We start from the raw sequence: 23,986 nt of genomic DNA, 5'->3' as shown, positions 1-23,986 counted from the left end.
TCTGCTGAGCAAACTATGACTTTAATCATAGACGACACTTCAATAAAAACCATACCCTCTGATGGGATCTGGATGGGATGATTAGAAAATACAAACCCTGTGTGTGCTGGAACTCTTCTTAACATTCAAATCAAAATCCAGTAGAAGAGGAGCTCAGTTTGGCCCTCACATTAAAGTGCTAAAATCCACTCGGCCTGACAAAACACCAGAAAGATTGTAATCGATTCGTAAAAGTCTGAGATGGTGGACATTTTCCAGCTGCTAACAGTCTAATTCTGAATTCCTTACATGCTTATTAGCACTCTTGCTGGTCAACACCAAGAAAACTTAATAATATGATACTGCTGACGAGTTCTTATAGCAGTACTTTTGTCTTTGAAACTAACTTAAATACAAATGTTCTGTACAAACATATGTGAAAAAGAAGTTTTCCACAGGAGTCCCTGCAATCCTGTGGAAAACTAAGTGTACCCAATGATTCAGCAGCTTGTAGGACCACCATGAGCAGCAGTAATTTGAAGAAATTGTTTCCTGTGTATCAGAATTTCACTGGGCCAGTGCAACGTGTGAAAGCTTTTTGTGTCACATGACTGCCAGATCTGAAAAAGTGAATCCAGTGTGGAAATGCCTGCATTCTAATGGCCAACAGGAGGTCAACTCCTGAAGTGAGATTAGCTGCCAATGAGAAAATGATCCTAATGACCTTGGTACCTTTTCTGGCTTCATTCTCTACTGCAACTGCTGAAATCAGTTCTGAATTTGTAGTTTTATGGCAAATAAATTAAATTAACTCCAAATTATGTAATCTGACTGAATCAAGGCATTCAGAAAAAAAAAGCTTCCATAACAATTTTGTGTAACGTACAATTTAATATGATTGTTTTCAGTGAAACGCAGTAATCTGCAGTATTTGCAGCTGCTGCAGTTTTATGACCACCTGGACAGAAAAGTACCTCAAAGCACTGCTCATATATGAGGCATTTCACTGTGAAGTCAGCTGTCCAACGAGTTGTTAACAGCATGTCTTAGGCCACACTGCTAACCCCTGTAACCCATGTAGCACCATTCAGTCACCCTCTTCAGTCGTAATATATACACAGTCAGGCCTCAGCTTAGAATTTGGGTCGGGCCGCAACCTGCAATTATGGCCGGCTGTCACCATTTTGTGGCATTCAAACAAGTCATGGTAGGACTTTAGAATTTGTTTCTGTAAGTTCATAGTCATCCAGGTCATGGTAGACTTAAGTGGTTGAGTTTACTGCAACCAGATGTCTTTTGTAAGTCCTTGAAGTCACTTCAGCTCTCATCCAAACAGCTTCTTCAGTTCTAAAAGCTTTCCGTCAGCCTTAAAAATCAAATTTTTTTGAAGACTTGAGGTAATTTTGACTTTAAAATGTTTCATTTAAAACTGTAGGAGAAGTTGAAATTGCATGTGTTAAGATCTTTTTGCATTTCCCGTTATGACAATCAACTGATTCCCTCCACGGCAACTGTGGTGTGATTTTACAGAATCATTACCTGGACCGAAGCACAAAGAAAGGTTTCCAAATGGGCTGTAACATCTCCTGAAAGCTACTACAGCAGCTTTTAAACAGTCACCAGAGGAGAGACAGAGAACATGTACAGAGGGAGTGCTACATTACACTGAGCCCTGCCAACCTGCAGAGGATAAGCTCCAGAGGGTAAAAGTCCCCCTGATCTGCAGGAAAAACTACAACCAGCTGTATCAACACTCGCTGAACAGGCTACGCACCAGCAATGGCTAACTGCTCAAAAGCATTATCATGAAGGCCATGTTTGTTTTCCTGGCATTTTGTGATGGACTATATTACTTTTTAATTGTGGAGAAAGATAATGTTTGCCTGAAAGCTTATAATCTTTACTTTCATGACCAATTAAAGGCCTGCTCCTGCAGTTTAGTACTGAAGTGACGTGGAGCTGGGGAGCTCACGAGACAGAGAGACTGAGAATGATTGGACAGAACATGAAACATTTTTTGACACATACTGAAAGGATGGAGCCTCGATTTTCCAAAATGAAAATCAATCTTTAGACTACTATTATCGTGTCTTCTTACAAACTTCACAACTCCAGATTTGTAAAAGAAACTTCTTGGGGGTTTTTTGTTTTTTGTTTTTAAAAATTGTTAAAATAGAAATCTAAAATTGAAAAGTTTCCGTTTCCTTATGATGCTGCACCAATCTGCTGCGGTGAAGAGAGAGCTGAGTGTGAAACCAAAGCTCTGCATTTACCGGTTGATCTCTTAACCTCACCCGTAGTTATGAGATTTGGGTAGTGTCCGGAAGAATGAGATCACAGGTACAAGCAGCAAGAAAGAGCTGCTCTCTTTCAGATCAAAAGGATCCAAGCGAGGTGGCTTGGGTGTCTGATTAGGACAGGGGTGTCCAACTCCAGGCCTCAAGGGCCGGTGTCCTGCAGGTTTTAGATGTGTCCTTAATCCAACACAGCTGATTTAAATGGCTAAATTACCTCCTCAACATGTCTTGAAGTTCTCCAGAGGCCTGGTAATGAACTAATCATTTGATTCAGGTGTGTCAAAAACCTGCAGGACACTGGCCCTTGAGGCCTGGAGTTGGACACCCCTGGACTAGGATGTCTCTCAAATGACTCCTAGGACAGGTATTTCTAGCACGTCCTACCAAGAGGAGGCCCTGGGGCAGACCCAATACATGCTGGAGAGATCACATCTCTTGGCTGGCTTGGGAACATATCAGTGCCTAGGGAGAGGGAGGTGTAGGCCTCTCTGCATAGACTGCTGCCCTCAAACCCAGATAAGCAGCAAGAAATTGGATGGATGGGGAACTTATTATACTTCCAGCTCCATATTTTTATTCTTTGACTTCACAAAAATAACTTAGCATGATTCATAGTTTAAAATAACACTCAGCTAAATCATTGGGAAGCAACTCAGTTCAGCCACCTCATGAAAGCAGCCATTTAGACTCCTGTCTCTATAAGGTCACCCTCTCAATGACCCAGCTCTTCTGACTAGCTGACCCTTCCAGTCAGAAGGCTCAAACAGGACTATGTATGACAACATTCAGACAGTAGAAATAACTGCTGATGTTGAAGCATCCAAGAGTTTAGGCTTTTGGATCAAATAATGCTGACCTCATTATTTGACACTCAGGCTATGTAAGTGTATATAACAGAAAGGAATGAAAAGGAGTAGATAGTGGATCGTGTGAAATGTGCTTGGATTTTCATGCTCTATATACATAATCCTTCAGCGTAACGCTGATATAGTCACAGTGCACCTTTAATTTTAAAGCTTTACACTTTGTAGTGCTTTGCAACTATATTTAACACAGTATAAACATGAATTAAAATTAGTTTTATTTATTCAACTGTGACACAGAACTTGTGAATTAGTGGCCAAGCTCTTCCTCTGACTACCGTAGGGCTCAGTGTCAATTATAATTAAATTAGGACAATTGTAGCATTTGGGGAAACGAGCCTGTTCTGTGTTTACCGTCTGTCCTCTCATCCTCCTCCTACATAGACAAACTGAGAGGATCACAGGACAGATGGGCGAGCAAGTGACAATCAAGCGGCAGGAAACCTGTTAGGAGGAGCCATAATTGCACGGCCTTGGAACAAATAGCTACTTTAACTTGAACCTGTAAAGACAGGGGAGATGGGCTGTCCCCCTCAGACTGTTTAGGGTGTCTTTAACGTTGACAGATGTAAAACTTACTGGCTCACAGTTTACCTAAAGTCACACTGACACACTGTTTTATATTGGCCGTTTAACTTCCTCCCCTTCCAAATAAGACTTTTTTATATATTCCAAGTAGTGCCAAAGAGACTTTTTTAACATCTGGAAGTCATCCTTTCCCCCAATCCTCCATTTTCTGACTGCAATACTCTGGTTTATAAGTAGTTCCCATGGTGCATCCCTGCATGAAAACTCCTAATCAGCTCCACTGTCTCTACCACCAACACACCCCGGGTTTACAGTCTGACATTTCACATCAGTCGACATAACACCTCCTCAAACGTGTAACTGAAACAATATAAGACAATGTACAACCTGGTAAGGCTGACCCCCCTCCCCCCTTCCCTTGTCTTGCCTTTAACTCTGGTAGAAGAAGGCGTGTAATCAAGTCATAGCTCAAAAATGCAGCATGTGTTTCTAATCAAAGCCGTCTGTGGACCTGGTTGAATTCACATGTTTGGACGTTTCAGCTTTAGTAGAAAACAGCCCATTTGTTGCGATGTCACTGATGTGGCAACAACAACTGGAACCAATTTAGGAGGCAGGGTGACCTCATGCTGGTCTGCTGATCTGGAGTACCAGATTTTTGCTTTGTGCTAATGGTTTCTCTCAAACAGAGGAAAAAATATGCTGGAGACGCTTTAAGATTTTGGCTGTGATGGAAATGAAAAAGCTGGTGATGATGAGACAAATGTAACTGCGAATACACTCAAAGTAAGCCAGCGGTGTCATGAGGACTGGGTGTTGAGTTTCTTTGATGTAAGGTGCAAAGTGCCATCTTTGAAGACGTTTTACAGCTCCGTCAGTGTCTGGAAGAAGTGGTCTCACACACACATGAACACAGACACACACAGAAAATGCATGATTTCTGTCCTTGGCTAAAACTCTGGGTGCAGACTGTTTCTTGTTATTGGAATCAGTATTTTATTGCTATTTTTTTCCGTGTTCACATCCTTAAACTTTCCTCCAAATATTACTGAAAAAATCTGCTTCTTCCAGCACAAGTTGTAATTTTTCTTTGAGGCCTGCACTATATATTTTCTTTTATCCTGGTGTTCTGTGCTGGCGTCACCATTTCCAAGTGTGAGCTAAAAGTCTGCTCCTTGATCTCATTTTCCAAACCATGTTCTTATGCAGAAAACTTTCCACACATGTGCAGGCACATGTCTCTAATCTAGAGCTGTATCAACTAAAACGTTCAACATTTGTTTTGAACATGTTTTTTTGTCTTCAAAGCATTGTTTGATTTTCAGTAACCTCAGAGTCCTATCTTTTTTTTATTCTCAAAAAAAGCAAAATGTTGGCTAACAAAAGGTTTCTGGGAGTATGACAACAGTTTCATCGACCATCTGCCAAGCTATTTTTTTAAGTTGCAGTTTCCCTATAAAAGTAGTTCCCTGTAACTAAATGGAATATGGAAATATTCTAATTTGATTATTTGCTTTTTGAAGATTCTTTAGAATTCTTTCTAATGGCCTGCAGGGGGCTCCTCTGATTGCAAAATGTCAGATTATGAAGAAATCTACAGGCAAAATTACCGATTTATGACCTCAGTAACCACTTTCCTAATGTTGTTAGTTCCAAGTTTCTTTAAATACAACATGCTGTTTATTTACTAAATTGCTTTCTTATTTGGGCTCAAAATGACAATAAAGCTAATGCTTTAGCAAATGCTTTAGGGCTGACCATTTGTTTTCCAAGCTGCTACTGTATAAGTGTTTCTTAGTTCCCAATGCTCATTTGCTACATCCGGTTTCAAAACCCCAAGATGGCGATGGCCAAATTGCTCAGCTCAACACTTCAAGACAAGAACCAATTGTTTCACAGTGGCTACATTAAAATTGTATATACAGTCACCTGGTGGGAAAAAACACCTAATTAAAGACTGACCTTTTAATCATGCATTTAATCTGGCACAAGGATATATTTTAGCCCAATGAGTGATCTCACTGCAACACTAAGTGTGCTTCAGGAGTTCTGACATGAGTCATTCCAGACAGTAGAGGAAAACTGAAATAGTTTTTGGTCTTGCTGCAGACAGTTGTTAAAAACATGAAATGTAATAACTCTCAAGCAAAACCCATACAAGCAGAGTTGGTCACTGTCTCTTTAAAGCCCCCCTCATTAAGACACAAGTATATTGTTCCACAGGGCCTTGAACCACATTTTCCCTTAGTCAACAAAAACCACGGACTTTCCAAAGTTTTTATTTGGTTGAAATGCAACCATCTCCCCCCACCTATGTTCCATGGAAAAAAAAAAGCATGCAAGATCGAGTACTGCTGAATATGAACAAATATGGAAAGTGAGATTTAACCAGCTAGAGTAGTGAGATGCTTAAAACATAGCTTCTAGGAGCTATAGAGAACAAACGGCAGAAACGTGCAGATGTGCACAGCTGGATCTCTTTGTATATTTAATTCAGGTTAAATACACTGATCATCAAATGTCAGCATTACATTTTGTGTTAAATTTCTTTGGTGCAGATGAAGTGCACACATGCTGCTTTCACCACAGGGTGGCACTCTATCCAGTGTCCAACTATCACACCACAGCTTTACATGAAACTGAACCCAAAGAGAAAAAACAACTCATTTTGGTTAATTATATAAAGGAAAATAGCTTTTCTTTTTAATTACACTCTCTAACAGCAGTCCAGTGCTCAGTGTGCCCCATGACATCACGAGGAGAACAAGTCAGTCCCTGTGACGACACAAGACATCAAACACTCCGGTGAGGAAAAAAACAAGCTGGAAGCGTGGTTCAAGTAAAACAAGAACTCTCAGGTGTTCCAGGTCGCAGCTTTGCCAGCTGGAGACATCAGCAGCCCCACAGTCTCAGTGACTCCAGCAGCATCTCTGCTCCTCACATCTGCCCTGAATTAACATGTAGCATGTGTTCCCTCAAAGCTGAAATTCTTTTCACAGATGTACAATGTAAGGGGGTGGGGGGCAGGGGTGGGGGTTGTGGTGACACTTAATGAATCTTCCAAAGTGGTAGAGTCGTGCAGGAGTAATGTAATACCACAAAGGTCCTCGTTTCCCTGCTCTGCACATTTTCACTGCCTCAGGGTGACATCACTCGCAATCACTGACAGATTTCCACTGAACTGTTTTCTGACATGCAGAGCTTCTTTTTTTGCCATTAGCAAATAATCCACAAGATTCTCTTTTCGTATTAATCATCTTTAAGCCTGACACAGACTCTTCAGTGGGCTGGAAACATTTCTCATCCACACCAGAACAAGTCAGTGGGGCAAATTAAGTTGTCATGTGCAAGGAGAATTCAACAAACCAGCAAAAACCCCGTCTATCTAAAATAGCTTCTCCTAAATCAAAATAACACTTAATTACATTTCTGCAATATTAATAATCAACATAAGTCTATACAACCAAGCCTAATTTGTACTTCAAAGTTTTCTCATGCCTGCACAAAAAGTCCAAGCCAGTATCTGAAGGTTAGCCACCTTCACACATTATCACCAACAACAATAGGTGTTAACATAAGCAGCTGATGGGGTTCACTTACCGCTGGTCTGAGATGAAACAATCAAAACCTGAGCAACGGAGACCAGCAGAAAAAGGAAAATCCTTAAATGCACAAAGCTCTCCATGTCTATAAGAAAGACATGAGCTGTCCTTGTGTGCAAAGCGAGGGGAAAAGGGATGAGAAGAAGAAAAAAAATGTTCAGGTTATCACTGCACCACCATGAATACAAGAGTGCCTCTCCTTGTAAGCAGCAGACCCAACCCTGACTGCGAGAGTGCTTTTTTTTTTGTGTAGTTACAGCTTTAAATGAGAAGAATGCTGGCGAGCCTAATTTTCCTCCCCCTTTTGTCAGCCCTCTCCCATAACCATCCTCTCACAGGCTTTGTGGCTGTGAGAGAACTACACCCATGTTCACAAGCTCTCATAGTTTCCAGTGTTTCTTTCTATCTATCTTAAAAAATGAGCCATCTTTACTCTGACGCATAGAAAAAGATGTCAAGGAGGAGATAAGAAAAATGACTTTGCTTGTTTGAAGGTGATTTTTTGTTTCTTTTCTCTCCTACTTTTCTTCAGAACTGGTCACTAAGAAAGACCATAAAAGCGCCTTTTTATTGCTGTCTCTGGGGCACCAAACAGGACAGTTTTTACTGGGCAATTAAAAGTAAGAATAGAGTTTATTACAATTGTTTTTCAAAAGGGAAACTGAAGTCAAGAAACTTTATTTGAAGATTACATTAAATGGATTTCTTAGGCAATTACTGACATATTTAATTATACTGAGCAACAAGCACACAAAGAGAGCTAAAAACCAAAGTGAAATAGCTGCCGTGGGTGGTCATGACTGTAGGTGGTCATCGCTGGGAATCTGGTGTGTAATTTTAGAGAGAAATCTGGAGTTGACACCTCTTGACTTACGATGGGAACTTGGAAATCGCCTATGCAAACAACAGCTTGACATCTGATTGGAGAGCAATATTTTAAACAAAAAGAAATGCAACACTTTTTTAAATGGCTTATTTTTTCACTCTATCTTGTAGCACCTTAGCAAGACCTTCACAGACACCTTAGCAAAGTTCCAAATTTTAATACAATCTAATAATTTTCTTGCCACAAAAACAACATCAATATGCTTCTAATAATCTACTAATCTATTTCATAGACTGTGTTAGAAAGATGGACATAGCCACAATTATATCCTCGTAGCATTTATGAGCCTCAGCTCTGAGATTTTAACTGTCACCATCTTGTTTTTTGTCATTTTAATTTTTAAACCACATGGGACCATATTCAAACGAAAGGCTCGATTAGGGCTGTTACTAGCTAATGCTAACTCTGGTTATCTAGCTTGATTAGCAAGATGTGGCTGTAATTGGATGCTGATTTAAGAATAGTTTTACAGTTACTTATGCTAGTTATGGCATTTTTTCCAGTCTTAAACCTGTTTATTTGTGCTGTAAAACTTTGGAATTTTAATGGGAGTCTATGAGGATTGATTCGACTTCTGAGACAGCCCCAAGTGGCTATTGGAGGAAATGCAGTTTTTGGCATTTGTTACTGGCTTCACTTTACAGCCCTGGGAGTTGCTATTTGCTCACATTTGCCATAAATCAGTGAAATAGGCTTTAAATGAGCCAATAATTCATCCACATGGAAGAGAGACAAAGGAATAACAGAGCGTTTCCAAGAGAATGATTTTCACTTTCAAATACAGGGACTATCGTAGCTCAAGAGTTGGGAGTTCGCCTTGTAATCGGAAGGTTGCCGGTTCGAGCCCCGGCTTGGACATTCTCGGTCGTTGTGTCCTTGGGCAAGACACTTCACCCGTTGCCTACTGGTGGTGGTCAGAGGGCCCGGTGGCGCCAGTGTGTGGATGACTGAATGTGTAAAGCGCTTTGGGGTCCTTCGGGACTGGTAAAGCGCTATACAAATACAGACCATTTACCATATGATCTGTATATCAGTGTAATGAATAACATCATGAATGACAACACTAAATAGCAACAGAAAAGCTAATGTGATAGAGCTGTAGTTAACACTTTTTTTTTTTTTGCTCTTAATTGTAGATTAACTCATACATAACTGAATGTAAACCTACAGTATCTAAGATCGTTTTCTAAGCCCAGTTTTGACACACAGACATCTAAACCTCAACAATGTGGCAGGAAACAGCTGTGTGCCATGTTCACCAGGTGCTAGAAGTGCCAGGTTATTCCATGTGTGTATATATAGAGAGAGAGGGGGGGGGGGGGCGTTCGTGACACTGGAGTAGAGGTAATGCGAAAGACAGCTGTTTTCTTGTTGGCCCTGCCCAGAAACCATGTCTGCCAATTCCCCCAGAGTCCCACAGAGCAACAAGACTCACAAGAAGCATCAGCCATATTTTCTCTGTAAACTGAAGGATAAAGGAAACACTAGAACACTGACTGCAAACACTGCAAGTTGCTGCCTGTTTCCAAAGACTTTGTCATTGCAAAGAATGTTGCCAAAGGGAGAGCAAGTGATCTGGGAATCAATTAGTGTGAATCCTGGTTTGTCCCCTGCTGGTTTGTATACAGGCTAGCTTGGCAACTGACTGGTTAGAAAGTAAACAGTATTAATCTGCATGCAGAGGAACTGCCTCCCTGCTTGCATGTGCTGATTGGACTGCCTTTATTTAAGGCAAGCTTCACATTTATTTAAATTGAATGATTTGCTGTTGTTATAATTAGTAAATGAACAAGGTTCATGTGGGGTTTTTTGTTTGTTTGTTTGTTTGTTTGTTTGTTTGTTTGTTTTTAAAGAGACTAAATCATTCGTTGTAGAACAATATATGAAGCTAAAGTTACTGCCCCCCATTTGTTTCTGGATTAATCATGGGTTAAAGCCTCAGGTTTGGCATTTTAGCCATCACTATCTTGTGCAATGATTTTTTGGGAACAGAAAAGATGGTGGCGTGTTAGCGGTTATTAGTTAACCAGCTAGCAGCCTGCAAGTACAAATGATTGCACAGCAGGCTTTATTAGGTGTTAGATATTTAATTAAAATGCCCCAAAGGGCACAAAAACCACAAAAAAGGTGAAGATGTCTACCTCAGGGAACTCAGCAAGCTGAGTTGCCTGCTTCAGACACGTGTACCGACACCTACCTGTCCAACAAAGTAGTCACGTCCCTTGTAAGTAAACTATAAGCTTCAAAACAATTGGAATGTTTGAGCAATAAAATTGACTCCTCATCAGTTTAAATAGGGGAAATTAGCTAGAGAGAAAAGATGTAAATTTTTTTGGTAACAGACTCGTGTTTATGTGCTGTAAGACAGGCCATTTATGAATAAAGCTAGCTAGCTAGCCAACCTTAAGTGGCTATCAAGACTATTGCAATGTAAATATTAAATGCAGTGGATTCCGATAAGGAAATTTAAAGCATCATATTAACTATAAAAATGTAAATGAGATTTTAAAAAGAGCTAAAATCAACAATCGCTGGATAATCTGTGAAACAATCTGAAACTAGACAACTTAATAGCAAGGTTTTCTTCATGTATTAACATGAAGTAATCTAATTATTTGATTGCAAAGTTGCTGCCAGGAAGATTTCACGTTTTATAATACAACAGACATTCAGCCACACCACACCAACAACTGCTCTTAAGTAATAAATCCTACTTCAGTCTTAATATTTTTATGGAAAAAAGATGATAAAGGGGGACACTTAAGCTAATTTTCAACCCATTCCTTTATTCTTGGACTCCGCAAGAGGAGCTTGTTCAAAATAAAATTTATTTATTTATTTATTTATTTATTTATTTATTTATATTTTTTGATTTTACAGGCTTTGGTGCAGCCCTTCAGTTCAACCAGCATCTGAAACAAGCTGTTGTAACATTCCTCCCACTCCATTGAAGCTAACTGTTCTGATTGCCCGCCCTTCATTAAGACAGGGATATGTGCTTTTATTGAAAGCCAAAAGTACAATGAAAGTGTGAGAATCTAGCCCCTAAATCAGTTTTAACCGTGACCTTTTGTCCGTTTGCTGACCTCATCCTCATTATCTAAAAATTTACCCATGTTTAAACTGAATAGCCACCAATTATATATAAGACAGAAAACAGGGGAAAGCAGCATAGGTCCCCTTTCATAACATGGTTTTGCATGCACAATGTCTGCTGCATCTTGGGTGATTTCCTAATCTATTTTGCAGTCAGCAGATCAATCTGCAGCTCTTGGTTTCTTTTTACATAAAAGGCACAGAGTCATGAACAAATATCATTTGCTAAAATTACACTGTCATCACTAAGAATACATTAAAGGGGGAAGGGATTATATTTTCAAATTTCAGGGGTTTGAAAGATGATTATCCAACTCCGCTTCCTGTCTAAAAAAAAAAAAAATCATAAATATATGGGACCTGTCTTCACTGCACTGTAACTGAAAACTCTCTGGACTTTGTCCAAACTCAAGGGAAGTGAACACATTAGACTGTGGCTGCACTTACTCTGTTATTAATGAATTAAGCAAAACTGCAATACTTATTTTACCAAAAACAAATGTTCATAATGTATTTACATCATCATACACTGAAAGACTCACAATTTACTCACATGTAAATTAGCCCCGTGTTATCAAAAGCGATTAACGGCTTTATTTCTCAGCCTTTGCTCATTTAGTCAACTGAAAACAATAAAGTGGGATAGTCCATGCGTACAGCTTTTTGCTTGTATTTTTTCTTAATAAACACGTATTGATTTTAAAGAAGGTGAATGGTCTTCGTTTTCCAATTGCATCACACTTTTCACAGTCTCACGATGGTGGTTGCCAGTTGGTATCTGACCAGTCTCTAAGGCCCCTATGACTGGAGCCCAAGCTTGGAAGATATTCAAGCATGCTACTGGTGCATGATTCAAGCTGGGGTTGGTGGCAAAGCGCAAATAAAAACAGAGTTCTTGACCTCTGAAAAAAAATTCTGTACTGCAAGCCTCATCCCCAAAGTTCCTGAATTTTCAGACTTTTCTGAAAATTCTGTTTGACTTGAAATAAAATGATATCTCTGGTCAACCCGGTCTCACAGCATTTTTTGAAATACTCACAGTTTTTAATCTATTAATGTTGCTGGACATGAACTTCTATTTATTCCTCAACACGAGATTCCCTGCATATTGTGTTCCTAAACCAAATATTTCATCTTCCCACTTCCATATAATCTAATCTGTATGCATGCACACAAACTCAAATACTTAAGAAGAAAACTAGATTGCTTTTTATGACTATTTCACAAACTGCTGTGAGACTGCACTGCTCTTAATATCTTGCAGGCCCGGTCCCTGGAGTTCTTCTAAAGGTTCCTGGACTATGGATAGAGGTCCTGTGGTGGAAATGCAGCTTGCAGAATGGGCAAGTTTTAGACAGCTCAACTCTGCTATGCGTTTAATGGCCCAGGAAAAAAAATTATATATAGATCACTGATTCACATTTGCAAGTCTGCTGTATAGGGAAGTAGTTATGAAAATCTCTGATCTGACACATCTGGCATCATCCATCTATCTACTCCTCCATCTCCACCCACAATACTAAACTCCTCCTTTTTGGCTTCTTTTTAAAGCAACGAAGCCTGTGTCCAGAGTGAAATGGTATCAGATGACTGCCAAACCCAAAACTTTTCTCCTATAACTTTGCCTAAACTGCGTCACAGCAGTTCACACATTCTCATCCTCTATGATGTTTCAGTGTCTCTGGCTAAAGTTGATGACTGCAGCAGTTACTCAAAATGCCTGCTACAGTGATTTGGAATACAGGCACTTTGCCACTTGCATTACCTAAAAACACGTTTAAAAGTTGAAGCAGAATGAGGCCTGGCTCTGAAACAGCATGCCTCGCACTTCTGAAGGTGTGTTTGAAATGTTCGTTTCAAGCCTTTAAGCAAAAAGCTATTTTTTAACTTTTAGTTTTTTTCTGAAGGAAGACAAACTATAAAACATCTGTACATTCTGTGCTCCTTTTTAAGACATCCGATGGCACTGACAGACTTTGTGGTAGGGGGGCTTCTTTGATAGCTTAGCTCTGGACTGAACCGGAGAATGGAAATAATTAGCTGTGTCTAAGTCTCCAAGGCTACGACTGCCAAAATATTGCAATAAACAGACTGTGCAGCCAGAGCTCGCACACCATCAGCAAGCTCACCATTCCTCAGGAGAAGCAGCCATCCATAACCATGAACTAGAATTGTTTCTGCCTTGCATTGCAAACATTACATTTTAAACCACAGCACAGAATAAGAATTCTGTCCTCAGACATCAGAAATGAAAAGATTTAGTTCTGATGTCAACTCATTTTTTGGAGAACAGGAAGCATTTTGGAGCATATGGAAAGCACATGGAGCCCACTGTAAGATGCAGACCTCAATGATGTATATGATGTTGTCAAAGGAGCTCAGTGAGATAAAAAGAAACCTCCAGGTGACCCACACTTATGTAATATTTGTCCATCTTGAAAAAAAACTGAACCAAAGGAGAAGAAAGCATTTATTCTGTGTACATTGACAAGAATCAATAAATACAGTATTAGACCTGACAGATGAAAAGTTTTTCAGTGGCTCCAAGCAACAGATTGGACAGATAGTCCTGGACTATGGAGAAAGTTCCTGTGGTAGAAATGCAGCTTCCATAATAACGAAGTTTTAGACAGTATGTCTGTGAAGGTTCTCAGTCATCCAGGTCATCGTAGTCAAAGGAGCTTGCAAAGAAAAGCGTCTGGACTTCTTTAGGTTGCTTGAAGACGTTGGCAGAGAGTTGGTGTCATAAACTATAATCTATAATCCAGTTTTGAGATCCCTTCCCAGACGCCTTAACGCCCACTCACATCCTGGGCCATCTGACCTCAGGAATTTGCATGATAAGGTGGGGCCAGGTTTCACAATGAACACACCCGAAACTCTGGCTGATTGGGACCCACGCCCAGTTTCACACCTTGGCTCAGGCGATTAGAGGATCATCAGGGGGTCCTTTTGTCCCTCTGTGGGGGGTCACTCCCACTAGGTTTATATCTGTGACTCTCCACCATTTGACCTTAGAACTGAAGAAGCTTCTCGGATGAGAGGTGAAACGTCTTCAAGCAACTTAAAGAAGTCCAGACGCTTTTCTTTGCAAGCTCCTTTGACTACGAAGTTTTAGACAGCTCAACTCTGCTTTGTATTTAATGTGCTGGAAGCTGCATTCCATTTCTTAAATAAAAACAACGTTACACCTCTGTTCTTATACAGTACCACAACATGCCCAGGTGTGGACATCCAAGTAAATTTATCTCAAGGTAAGACTGTGTAATGATCAGAGAAACCAAAAAATCCCAAACAAACTAAAAGCTACATGTCATGTTCTATAGGCCTCAGGTAGCATGCTACGTTTTAAAATTCATAACAGTACTATTAGAAAAACAGGGTAAACATCGAAATTCGTTTCTCCCTAAAGAGATCATGGCAGCATTGCTTAGGTTTGCAGAATCAAACTTCATCTGAATGCTCTTTAGACAGACAAGACCAGAGTGGAGATGTTTGACAGTAATGCACAGCACCATGTGTAGTGAAAACCAAACACAGCATATCAGCACAAACACCTCATACCAACTGTTAAGTGGTGGAGACGTGGTAATTTGGGCTTGTTTTGTGGCCATGGACCTGGGCACCTTGAAGACACCAACTTGACCATGAACTCTTCCATTTACCAAAGTATTCTAGGGTTAAATGTGGGGCCCTCTGTCCAATCAGATAATACAACAGGACAATGATCCAAAACAGAAGAGCAAATGAACCAAACAATGGACCAGTCAAAGTCCAGACCTCACCCTGATTAAAACACTGGTGAGATCTTAAGAGAGTGGTGAATAAATGAATGTTATGGTGAAGAGAAGCTATGTTGTAAAGAAAACTGGGCCCAAGTTCCTCCACAATGATGTGCGATGGTGACAAAATTATACAGTTACAATTATTTCCAGTTATTGATTAAGGTGATTCTGCAAGATACTGAATCATCAGCATTTTTCCTGTTTTTTTTACATGTCTCTTTTCACTTGAATCACTGAAGGCACCACTGTGAATGTATAGTTGAAAAGGTCCTCAAAACTTTAAATCACTGGTTTTATTGAGCAACAGTCCTACAGTCAGACTCAAGCTTGCATCGAGTTGTGAAACTGTTCCATGTCATCCCTGGAGAAACTGAGTGTTCATGCAGACTGTAAAAAAGTTTGGTAGCTCTGGCCACAAATGCATAATTAGTCTTTAAATATTTGGAAAGTTCAAGGAGAACATTTTTGGCAGACCAAAGGGTTCATTCCTGAGAATGAGGATGAGGAGTTCAGTTTCAAGTTACACTTGAAACTGAGCCAATACCAACAACATATTGTACGTGATTAGTTAAATCGTTTGAAATCACTTCTTAATTCAAATGGAAACTGTTGTAAATGGAAAAGAGCCTAGATGCTGTTTTTTGAGGCCATTTGTAAACAGGGGTGATTTGCATCTGATGCCAGTGTAAACAGAGCTTGGGTAGTTTAGAGAGGATGACACAAAAGCATGAATTATCTTTTTGAAAGCTGTATTTCACTGTGGCCATATACACATACATACATACATATATATATACTTTATATAGTCAAATTTGAGCTAGTTGGTGCGAGTTTTGCACAAAATCTAAAACAAGTAGTACTGAAAATGAAAGTGATCCTACAGGCAGAAAGTTTTGAAAGAATTCTCCCAGGCAATGTAAGCTGTGAGCTGACTTCCTACAGCGGAAAAATCTCCCCCTGTGCTATCTCTTTCTTGTTCCCCAGCAATCCTCCCTCCACACTCTGACTGCCAAGGCTGTGATGAATTCCCCCCATTTCCTAACGTGCAGTTTTCATGGTTTTGGCTCATCTGCTAAAGTCATCTCATCTCAAGTCCTCCTACCAAATGGAGAAGACACTGGAGGCCAGTAAAACAGAGACAATAACAAGCAAGAACCTGAAACAAGCAAATTTGATTTCCTTAACAGAAGAAATACATGCTCAAGGTACAAAATGATCTACACAAACATTCACAACATTAAATCCTTCCTGGTGGAACTTTAGCCATGTGTTTGTCTGCAAAATGGTATTTTTTTTGTAATGCTGAGCAGCAAAATCAGGCTAAAACTATTGCCATTAATTATTCCTGGCATTTATTATCCATTTTCAGTTGTCCTCTCACCTAATTTGCCTCTTTTATTATGGAAGCCAAAGCTCATCTGGACAGCAGGGGTTTGTTGTTCATAGCATGAATCTTTCCAGACTGAGCCCAAGAAACCTACACCAAAGCTTCTCCTGTGTACCCACATATGAGAGCCACATGCTACGGTGAAACCAGGGTCAACTTGAAGTGAATGTCTTCCTCAGTCCTCTTGCTGAGCTCTTGATGCAATCCTGAAGAAAACTGGGCCAAATGAGTGTTTTAGTACTTAGCAATGAGTGATTATCACAAACTCCTCAAAGCAAGTTTCATTACTGAATGGCCATCTCACTGTGGCTCAGGGACTTATGTGGGTAGGTAATTTGAAGCATTGTCTAAATTCACTATAATTTCACTGCTCACTAGGCTAAAAGTTTCACGTATAGAATCACCAGTTAATCCAAGAGATCAAGAAGTTTACCCAGTATGCAATTTTTCTGATGGAAGTTCAACTTTTGCATTTTTTTGTTGTTGTATAATTCTTCCAAAGGTTTTAGTTCAGTATTTTTTACTTGAGCGGCACATCTTTTCTTGTGACAGTCATCATAGTTTCTCTGCACTATTATGATGCAGTTACTTAACTTTTATGTAGGCTCCATAAAGAGTTATAAAGATGTTATGTTTATGTCATTGCTCTACATATTATTGTTAAAGTCATCACTTATCTGAAGTTCACAGTGTAACTTAAGGAAACATCAACAACAAGGTATTCCCAAGCCAGCTGAAGGATGCAATCTCTTCAGCATGTCCTGGGGTCTCTCCTGGGACCTCCATCTGGTAGGACATTCCCTGAACACCTCATCTATAAGGCATCCAGGAGGCATCCCACTCCTGAAGTGTGAATCACTTCAGTCTCTTTTTAATATGGAGGAATAACATCTCTACTCTGAGTCCCTCAAAAATAACCAAGCTCTAAGCTTTATTTCCACCACTTACTAGCCAGAGTTCATGAGGAGATTGACCAGAAAATCAACACTAAACCAAAGTCAAAAGACAATATTGTTTTATACTGTGCAAAAAGATTTTCATTGGTGTTTCTTTGTAACTAACTGTACTTTTTGTGTTGCATTAGTCAAAGTGAGCCAAGCTTAACTTTTAATCTTTTCCCCCAAAGTTTCTGCAGTATTTTTTCTACGGTCAAGCATTTGTGGTTGTGAGATCAATGTGCATGCAGGAACGTGTGCAACTCAGCTTAAGTGGAGCCCAATTTATTTTCTGTAGCTACTAAAAGAAGCCAAAACAATAGCTCATTCTCAATTGACAGACAAGTCACAAATGTATTTTTAGGCAACTGCTCCCTTTCTTAGTGATCAAATAAGCCAATTGTTAAATTAATCAGCATTTTCACTGCCTCTTTCTCATTTCTCCTGACAATAGCAGTGATAGTAATGATGATAGATGTCAGAACAGCTAACAGGACAAGTCTGAACATACCTCTCAAATGAAACAACCAATGGGAATGTCAGGTTACAAATGATGAAACAGAGCCATAACACAACAGTCATCTGTCAGAGATGAGCTCCTCCTGGCAGACGGCAGGCAATCTGGGGAAGGGATTTCCTCAGTAATGTGGGAGGACTATAATGGAGAGTATAAGCAGAAGATCTAATTTATAGAGAAAACTAAATTTACTTCATTGAAGACCATTATGTAAATAGAAATCCCAATCCCAAGTGTGTTTCAGCATCTGGCTGTATATTACCACATATTTATGAGGCTACAGTGAGAAATAAAAAGTAAAACTGCCTTTCTGTGTATGTGATTGAGCTGAAATACTTTCTTTTCTTTTTCACTGAAGTTGTAGTTTGAAATGTTAAGGAAGTTTGCACTAGTGGTTAGCAGCTTCAGCTCTTATTCCAGAGAACTGGAACAACCAGATCAATAAATGGTATGAAGCTTTTCAGTGTGGCCTAATGCCTGACCACATGTACATTTGGTTTTACATGGTTGTGGAGAAATGATTTGCACCTTGTGGAAAATGTGAGGAGGGCTGAGGCCACTGAGCATGAGTCATTGGCCAGCTATCTTTGAGGGGGATGGAAGTCCTGCCTTTGAGTGCCGGACTCAGACTTTTGTTTACTTTTCAGACAGAGGAGTTGAGAGGCACACGAAGGGGAAGATGGTGGGAAGAAGCATAACTTAAAACACAGAAGCAAAACGTTCAATGCATGAAAATGAACGAACATAAATATGCTTTATTTGGCTTATAACAGCTTTGCACTTGAGTCAAGTTTTCTAGATGGACAATATAACCTAAACCTGCCATAGTTAACATTTATTTCTCAAAAGTATTATTTAGAACAGCTCAAAAGGCCTTATTCTTTGACTTTATGAGAAAACACAACACAAACACAAACACATCACGATTAGTCAGGCAATCTTCCTAGAGACTGGGAAATTATGACTGCTTTAGTGAGGACTTTGAGGGCTGCTGTAAGCTGACTGACTGAATTGGTCACATTGACTAAAGGTTATCCATGTTTGCATGGGGCAAAGCTTCAAAAATAACTGTAGGTGATTCAAACCTGAGTCATCAAAAATTCTACAGAGACTCAGAAGAAATTGGAAAATTAAGGAAGTTAAATAAATGCTTAAAAAGACACTGATCATAATCAGAATTACTTTATTAATATGTGAAAAAAATGTTTGTCAAGACAGGTTTGCTAAGAATCTCTTTCTTCTCTCCCTTTTTTGTCATACTCTTTTGAGCTGAGATGTGATGTAGCATCCTGAGACCTCTTGGAGAACTCTGCAATGACCTAGCATCTGACCAAATACCAAACGTGCATTGTCAGTCATTAAATCTCAGTCATATGGGCCTAGAGACCAGTTTAGGACATTCTGGCAGGCACTAGAGAAAATGTGCATTCCCTAGCCCATTGGCAAATAGTTGCTGCAATTTCCAAGTATAATTAGTTGCAAAGGGGGTGCTCCATTGAAAAACCTTGCAATTGCCACGGTCACCTGTTGTTTGCATAGAAGACACCGACTTGTCTGCTAAGGCTCACCAGCTACTTGCCAAGTATCAGCAAAATTGTGAAAAGTACAGTGCAAAATATGAAACAGAGACCATTGGCCTTTGAAGTAAATATGTTGGTTGCCATAGTATGGCATAAATTTTACTTCAAACATTCTCAGTTTATGGTTTGTGTCACAATTTTTCAAGTTTCACTACCGCTCAGGATCTAGTTAGCAAGTGTTTGCAAACTATGGGTAACTGTGGCAATCTGATAGCAATCAAATTGATTACAAGGAGCTCAGCATTCTTTTTACAAAAAATGTCACCTAGTTCTTGTCAGCAACCACTCATCAACCAATTGGTGAGTACACAGTTATCCTGTTTTCCTGTGGTTGCTGGGTGTTTACCAACCAGTATCTAGACCTGCTTGACTGAGGCCTTAGTCATAATAATTATTCCACCTGTATATTTGTGTTAATTTTGATGAGTTGGAAAGACATCATGTCATGTTGCCACTATCTTGGCTGAGCCCAGGAATGACTTCCTTTTAACAACTGAATTTGTAACTGTGTACAGACAGCTGGGAACAGTACGCTGTTTGACTTTGACCTTATGTTTGTTTGAAATAAGAAATGAAAAAGATGTTTCTGTGATGTTATGTTTATCCATGCATCCACCTCAACCTCTTTGCACCGACTCTGACAACATAATTAAATCAACTTTGTGCTCCTGTCCTGTTACTATGGTGTAGATACTTGATTAACCCTTTAAGACCTACCATAGAACCAAGTCCGCCAGAGCTTATATTATATTTGTACATGTTGTAGTGCCATTTTGGGAGCATTTCAAGTTGATATACATCAATACAACCATTATAGCCCAAATTTTAATAATATATCTGCATTAAGTGCATAGTAATTACATACATTGCAAAAAAGTGCAATAAACTACAAAAAAATTTAAAATCATTTTTGTTTTTTTAACATATATTTCTAGTTAGAGAAATTTAAGAGGCTTATCCCTCAAAACTGTAAATACAAAAAAGTTGCACAAAATAGTTTCCCACCACAGGAAATGTATTTTAAGAGTCTTCATAGTTTTATTTTTGAAATACACCAATTTTTATATACTGCAGGAAAAACGAAAATAAATATTATACTGCAAATTTGCAAAAAAACAGCATATGCATCAAAATAAACTATTTCCAGCAGTGCAATATGAGTCCTAAGCATCCCAGAAACGACACAGAAAGTCATAAACTCAAACATAACTTTTAAAAACACCACTCTAGGCTTACAAGGCCCTGATGTTAAAAAAACTACATTTCTGCAAAATGACGTCACTTCCGGTTTCGGGCAGGACATGGAGGACATGTGATAGTTTGTGCTGATGGACTAGGAAGTGTTATGAACAGCTGATCGAATCGGCAAAGCCTGTTTCTGGAATATTATGTTTTTGTTGCTGCAAGTGCTTTTTATGCAGTTTTTGCAAAGCTATATGTGGAAGGAAACTGTGACCGAGGACAAGCTGATGGCATAAGATGTAAGTACAACTCCTCTGGTTTCATATGCAAAAAAAATTATTGCGCTAGCTTATGTGGTTGCAGTGCTAGCGGGATTTAAAAATAGTTAGCAAAACAGAGCGTGCCGCTCTGACTGGCTTTAAAGGGTTAAACAGTTCTGTTCTCCTTTACAGTGATATTGCTACTTCAGTTTAAACCTTTTTTGTCTGAGATACATTAAATGAGAAGAAGGGGTGTTGGGATTGTTGTGAAGTAAATCTAGAGCCTCTTTAACAGGAGAGTGCATTGTGTTTGTACTTTAATTACGGTAGTATGTTTTCATTTTCTATATTTCTTTTTCACATGAGGTTTGCTTAACAGTCTGGGCTGAGGAAGAATTTTGGTTTGCATAAAACTACACCCGATGACAAATTTAACCCATGTTTGATGTATTTAAGACTTTTAAATTCTATGTATATCTATAATGTTTGCATTAAATGTCTAATTAAGTTACTCTGCCACTTGACACTTTGGATGATTCAGATATTCTAATAACATTACTCACATATGGTGCCGTAATTAGAGCTGTTATGGTCCGTCTAGGGGTGACCAGACGATATCATCCAGGTGATCCATCCTCATCTGATCCCAAGCAGCACATCACACAGCTAGTAAAGTTTGAAGGTGATTTATTTACAATGAGTGGATTCCTGTGGTGATTTGACACAAAAGAAAGAAGCAGTACTATAACTGTGGGTGGACCTAACTCCAAAACAACAAACAAAAGGAGCCTATCTCAAGGTTGTGTCAAACTTGCATACGAAAAGAATTAAACTAAATAACAACAACTTGCCTCCCTAACATAAACATGAGAACAAAAAGGCAGTCCAGTACATGCTCCTGTGTAAAGCAAACAGCGCTGGGCAGGCAACATGAAGTCTGCTGGATGAGATGACCCAAGGATGAATCCCCTGGGTGTCCATGGCGGTGTCATCATTTACATCATCTCCGGGTTGTTAGCCAATCCGCATCCATCAACCATCCCCTGGATCCACCAATGACAGAAGGGCACCTGCACACTTAGATTTGCATAGGACACACATTACGACAGAAGTCGTAACAGAGCAAAATATTTTGTTATGTTCTGGTTTATCACCAAATACCTTTATAATTAATACCACTTCTATCAGTCTTAGCTATATGTTACTGGTAAATAGAACATGTTCCCAATCTACCATACTAACCTGTGAGATTTTAAAATGTAAGGCTATTAGATAGCTGCATTAATATTGTCACTCTAAGTATTTTAGCTTGTTAATATCCACATCTAGCTGAAAGCAGTTCTCTACAAAGCCTCTAGCAAGACTCTGATCTCTATGTGACTGTGCAATAATAAGGTTGCACACTAGCTAAGAGTAATCAAACACACATCACTGTGATGGATGACACATAACCTTTAATTAGCCGGTCCAGCACTTGCTCCGGGCATAAACCACTTGATCATCATTAGCTATTCATAACAAAGCTCATGGCTTTGAATGAACCTTTAGCCTTTAGCCTTACCATGACAAGTTATACTGTCCGGTTTTTCATGACATTTGAAATGGACAATTGTGATTCCGAGTTAATTATTATGTTTTATGACATCATGCTCATATTCACATTCTAAATATTTCAAATCCATCTAAGAAAATTAAATCAGAAGAAAATCATTAGCTTTTCTTAAATAAAAGTCTTTCTTGGGGAACAGGACTGGACGCGTATGTTTGTGAGTGTTATGGAGTGCTATGCAGGCTTGAAGCACTTTGCATGGCCTCAGGATTTGCAACATGGATGTCAGTCTATTTAGAAACTGGCAGACTGTTTGAATCTTGTGATGTTAGATGGGGTCCAGACTTGACTTGAAAAGATGAAGAAATACTTGATTTCATACTTTTTCCGACATTATATCCCAGAGGCATGGGGGGGATTAGCCAGTTTGAACAACAACACGTGAACATGCAAGTCCATCAGGGAAAGTCTGTGACTTCACTTTGCAACAAAGAACTTCTTCATATCCCCATTCTCAATTTAAGAGGCATTTGTAGAATCACACAAGGCAGATCAAGGTTTTTAATGTGTTCTCGTGTTCAGTATGTTGTAGGTCACCTTTTAAATCTAGAGTGACTCCAACACACGCCTCACATGACTATTGATGTATTATGCTTACCTCTGGTTACATTGCTTACCTCATCTCTACATAGCTGTGGCAGAACCCCGTTACTTTTCCGAGACTCTGATGAAACCCACGCGCCAAAATGCGTCGGTCAAGGAATTAGGTGTTGCTGAAACTTTAACGTTTTCCGACATTATTTTCTTGTCTGTGCACCTTAAAATGGGGAAGTTTTGTCAGAAATCTGGTCTGTTTGTTGCACTCATATTTACAAGTTATAGCAGCATATTGCCTCTCGTCAATGAGTAACTTAATGCATGAATTTTCTCCAAAACTTGGCTGGTCTCAACCTTAGAGAAGGGGTGAGGAACAATCTGAGATAGGATTTTAATTGTTTTTTACTTTGCATGCCCCCTTGGCTTGCCCAACTCTAAAGAATACCTTGGTTCGATCCGGAGCTCACCAGACAGACTACATAATTAATGTGGATATGTGGACAGAAATGTCTCGGGATCCCCAAAAATAACTGGAAAAGGTGCTGATATACTGATAGATCAATGAATGGATGGATGGACGGATGGATAGAAATCTTCATCTTCAACACACATAAATCATTACTCAGAATACGTAGACCATTAAATGAAATCCTTTGTTAAGACTTCGTGTTTTGTGTTTTGGCTTTTGCCATTTTTGCATTTTTGAAATTGGACATATGGAAAAATTAGAGATGGGAAATGATCAGATAATCTATCTAGCCTGTTTTGATGGAAAGGTGCAGCCTCTCTATCTCAAATCATAGTAATATATGAGATGATATTACAAGGTATATGTTGGCTAACCACTAAATGTATTTACTAAGGAAATCCTTAGAATGTCTTTTAGTTCAACCAAATGCTAAACAGGACTAAACAGCACCTACCTTTCACTCAAAGAGGCAAC

The 23,986-nt window shown here is 39.3% G+C and overlaps 1 protein-coding gene across 1 annotated transcript in view; it reads right to left on the bottom strand.

Annotated features, from left to right (window-relative positions):
* Positions 1-7,625, bottom strand: part of col5a2a (collagen, type V, alpha 2a) — a 42,955-nt gene extending 35,330 nt beyond the window's left edge. The window contains exon 1 of the mRNA XM_080290531.1: positions 7,268-7,625. Within this exon, the coding sequence (XP_080146657.1) occupies positions 7,268-7,352 (85 nt within the window). The 5' untranslated portion in view covers positions 7,353-7,625. The remainder of the gene's footprint in view (positions 1-7,267) is intronic.
* Positions 7,626-23,986: the final 16,361 nt, after the last annotated feature.

This window comes from Astatotilapia calliptera, chromosome 16 (assembly GCF_964374335.1).
Source record: "Astatotilapia calliptera chromosome 16, fAstCal68.1, whole genome shotgun sequence".
NCBI lineage: Eukaryota > Metazoa > Chordata > Actinopteri > Cichliformes > Cichlidae > Astatotilapia > Astatotilapia calliptera.
Note: the sequence above shows the minus strand (reverse complement) of the source record. Positions and strands in the feature narration are given on the sequence as shown.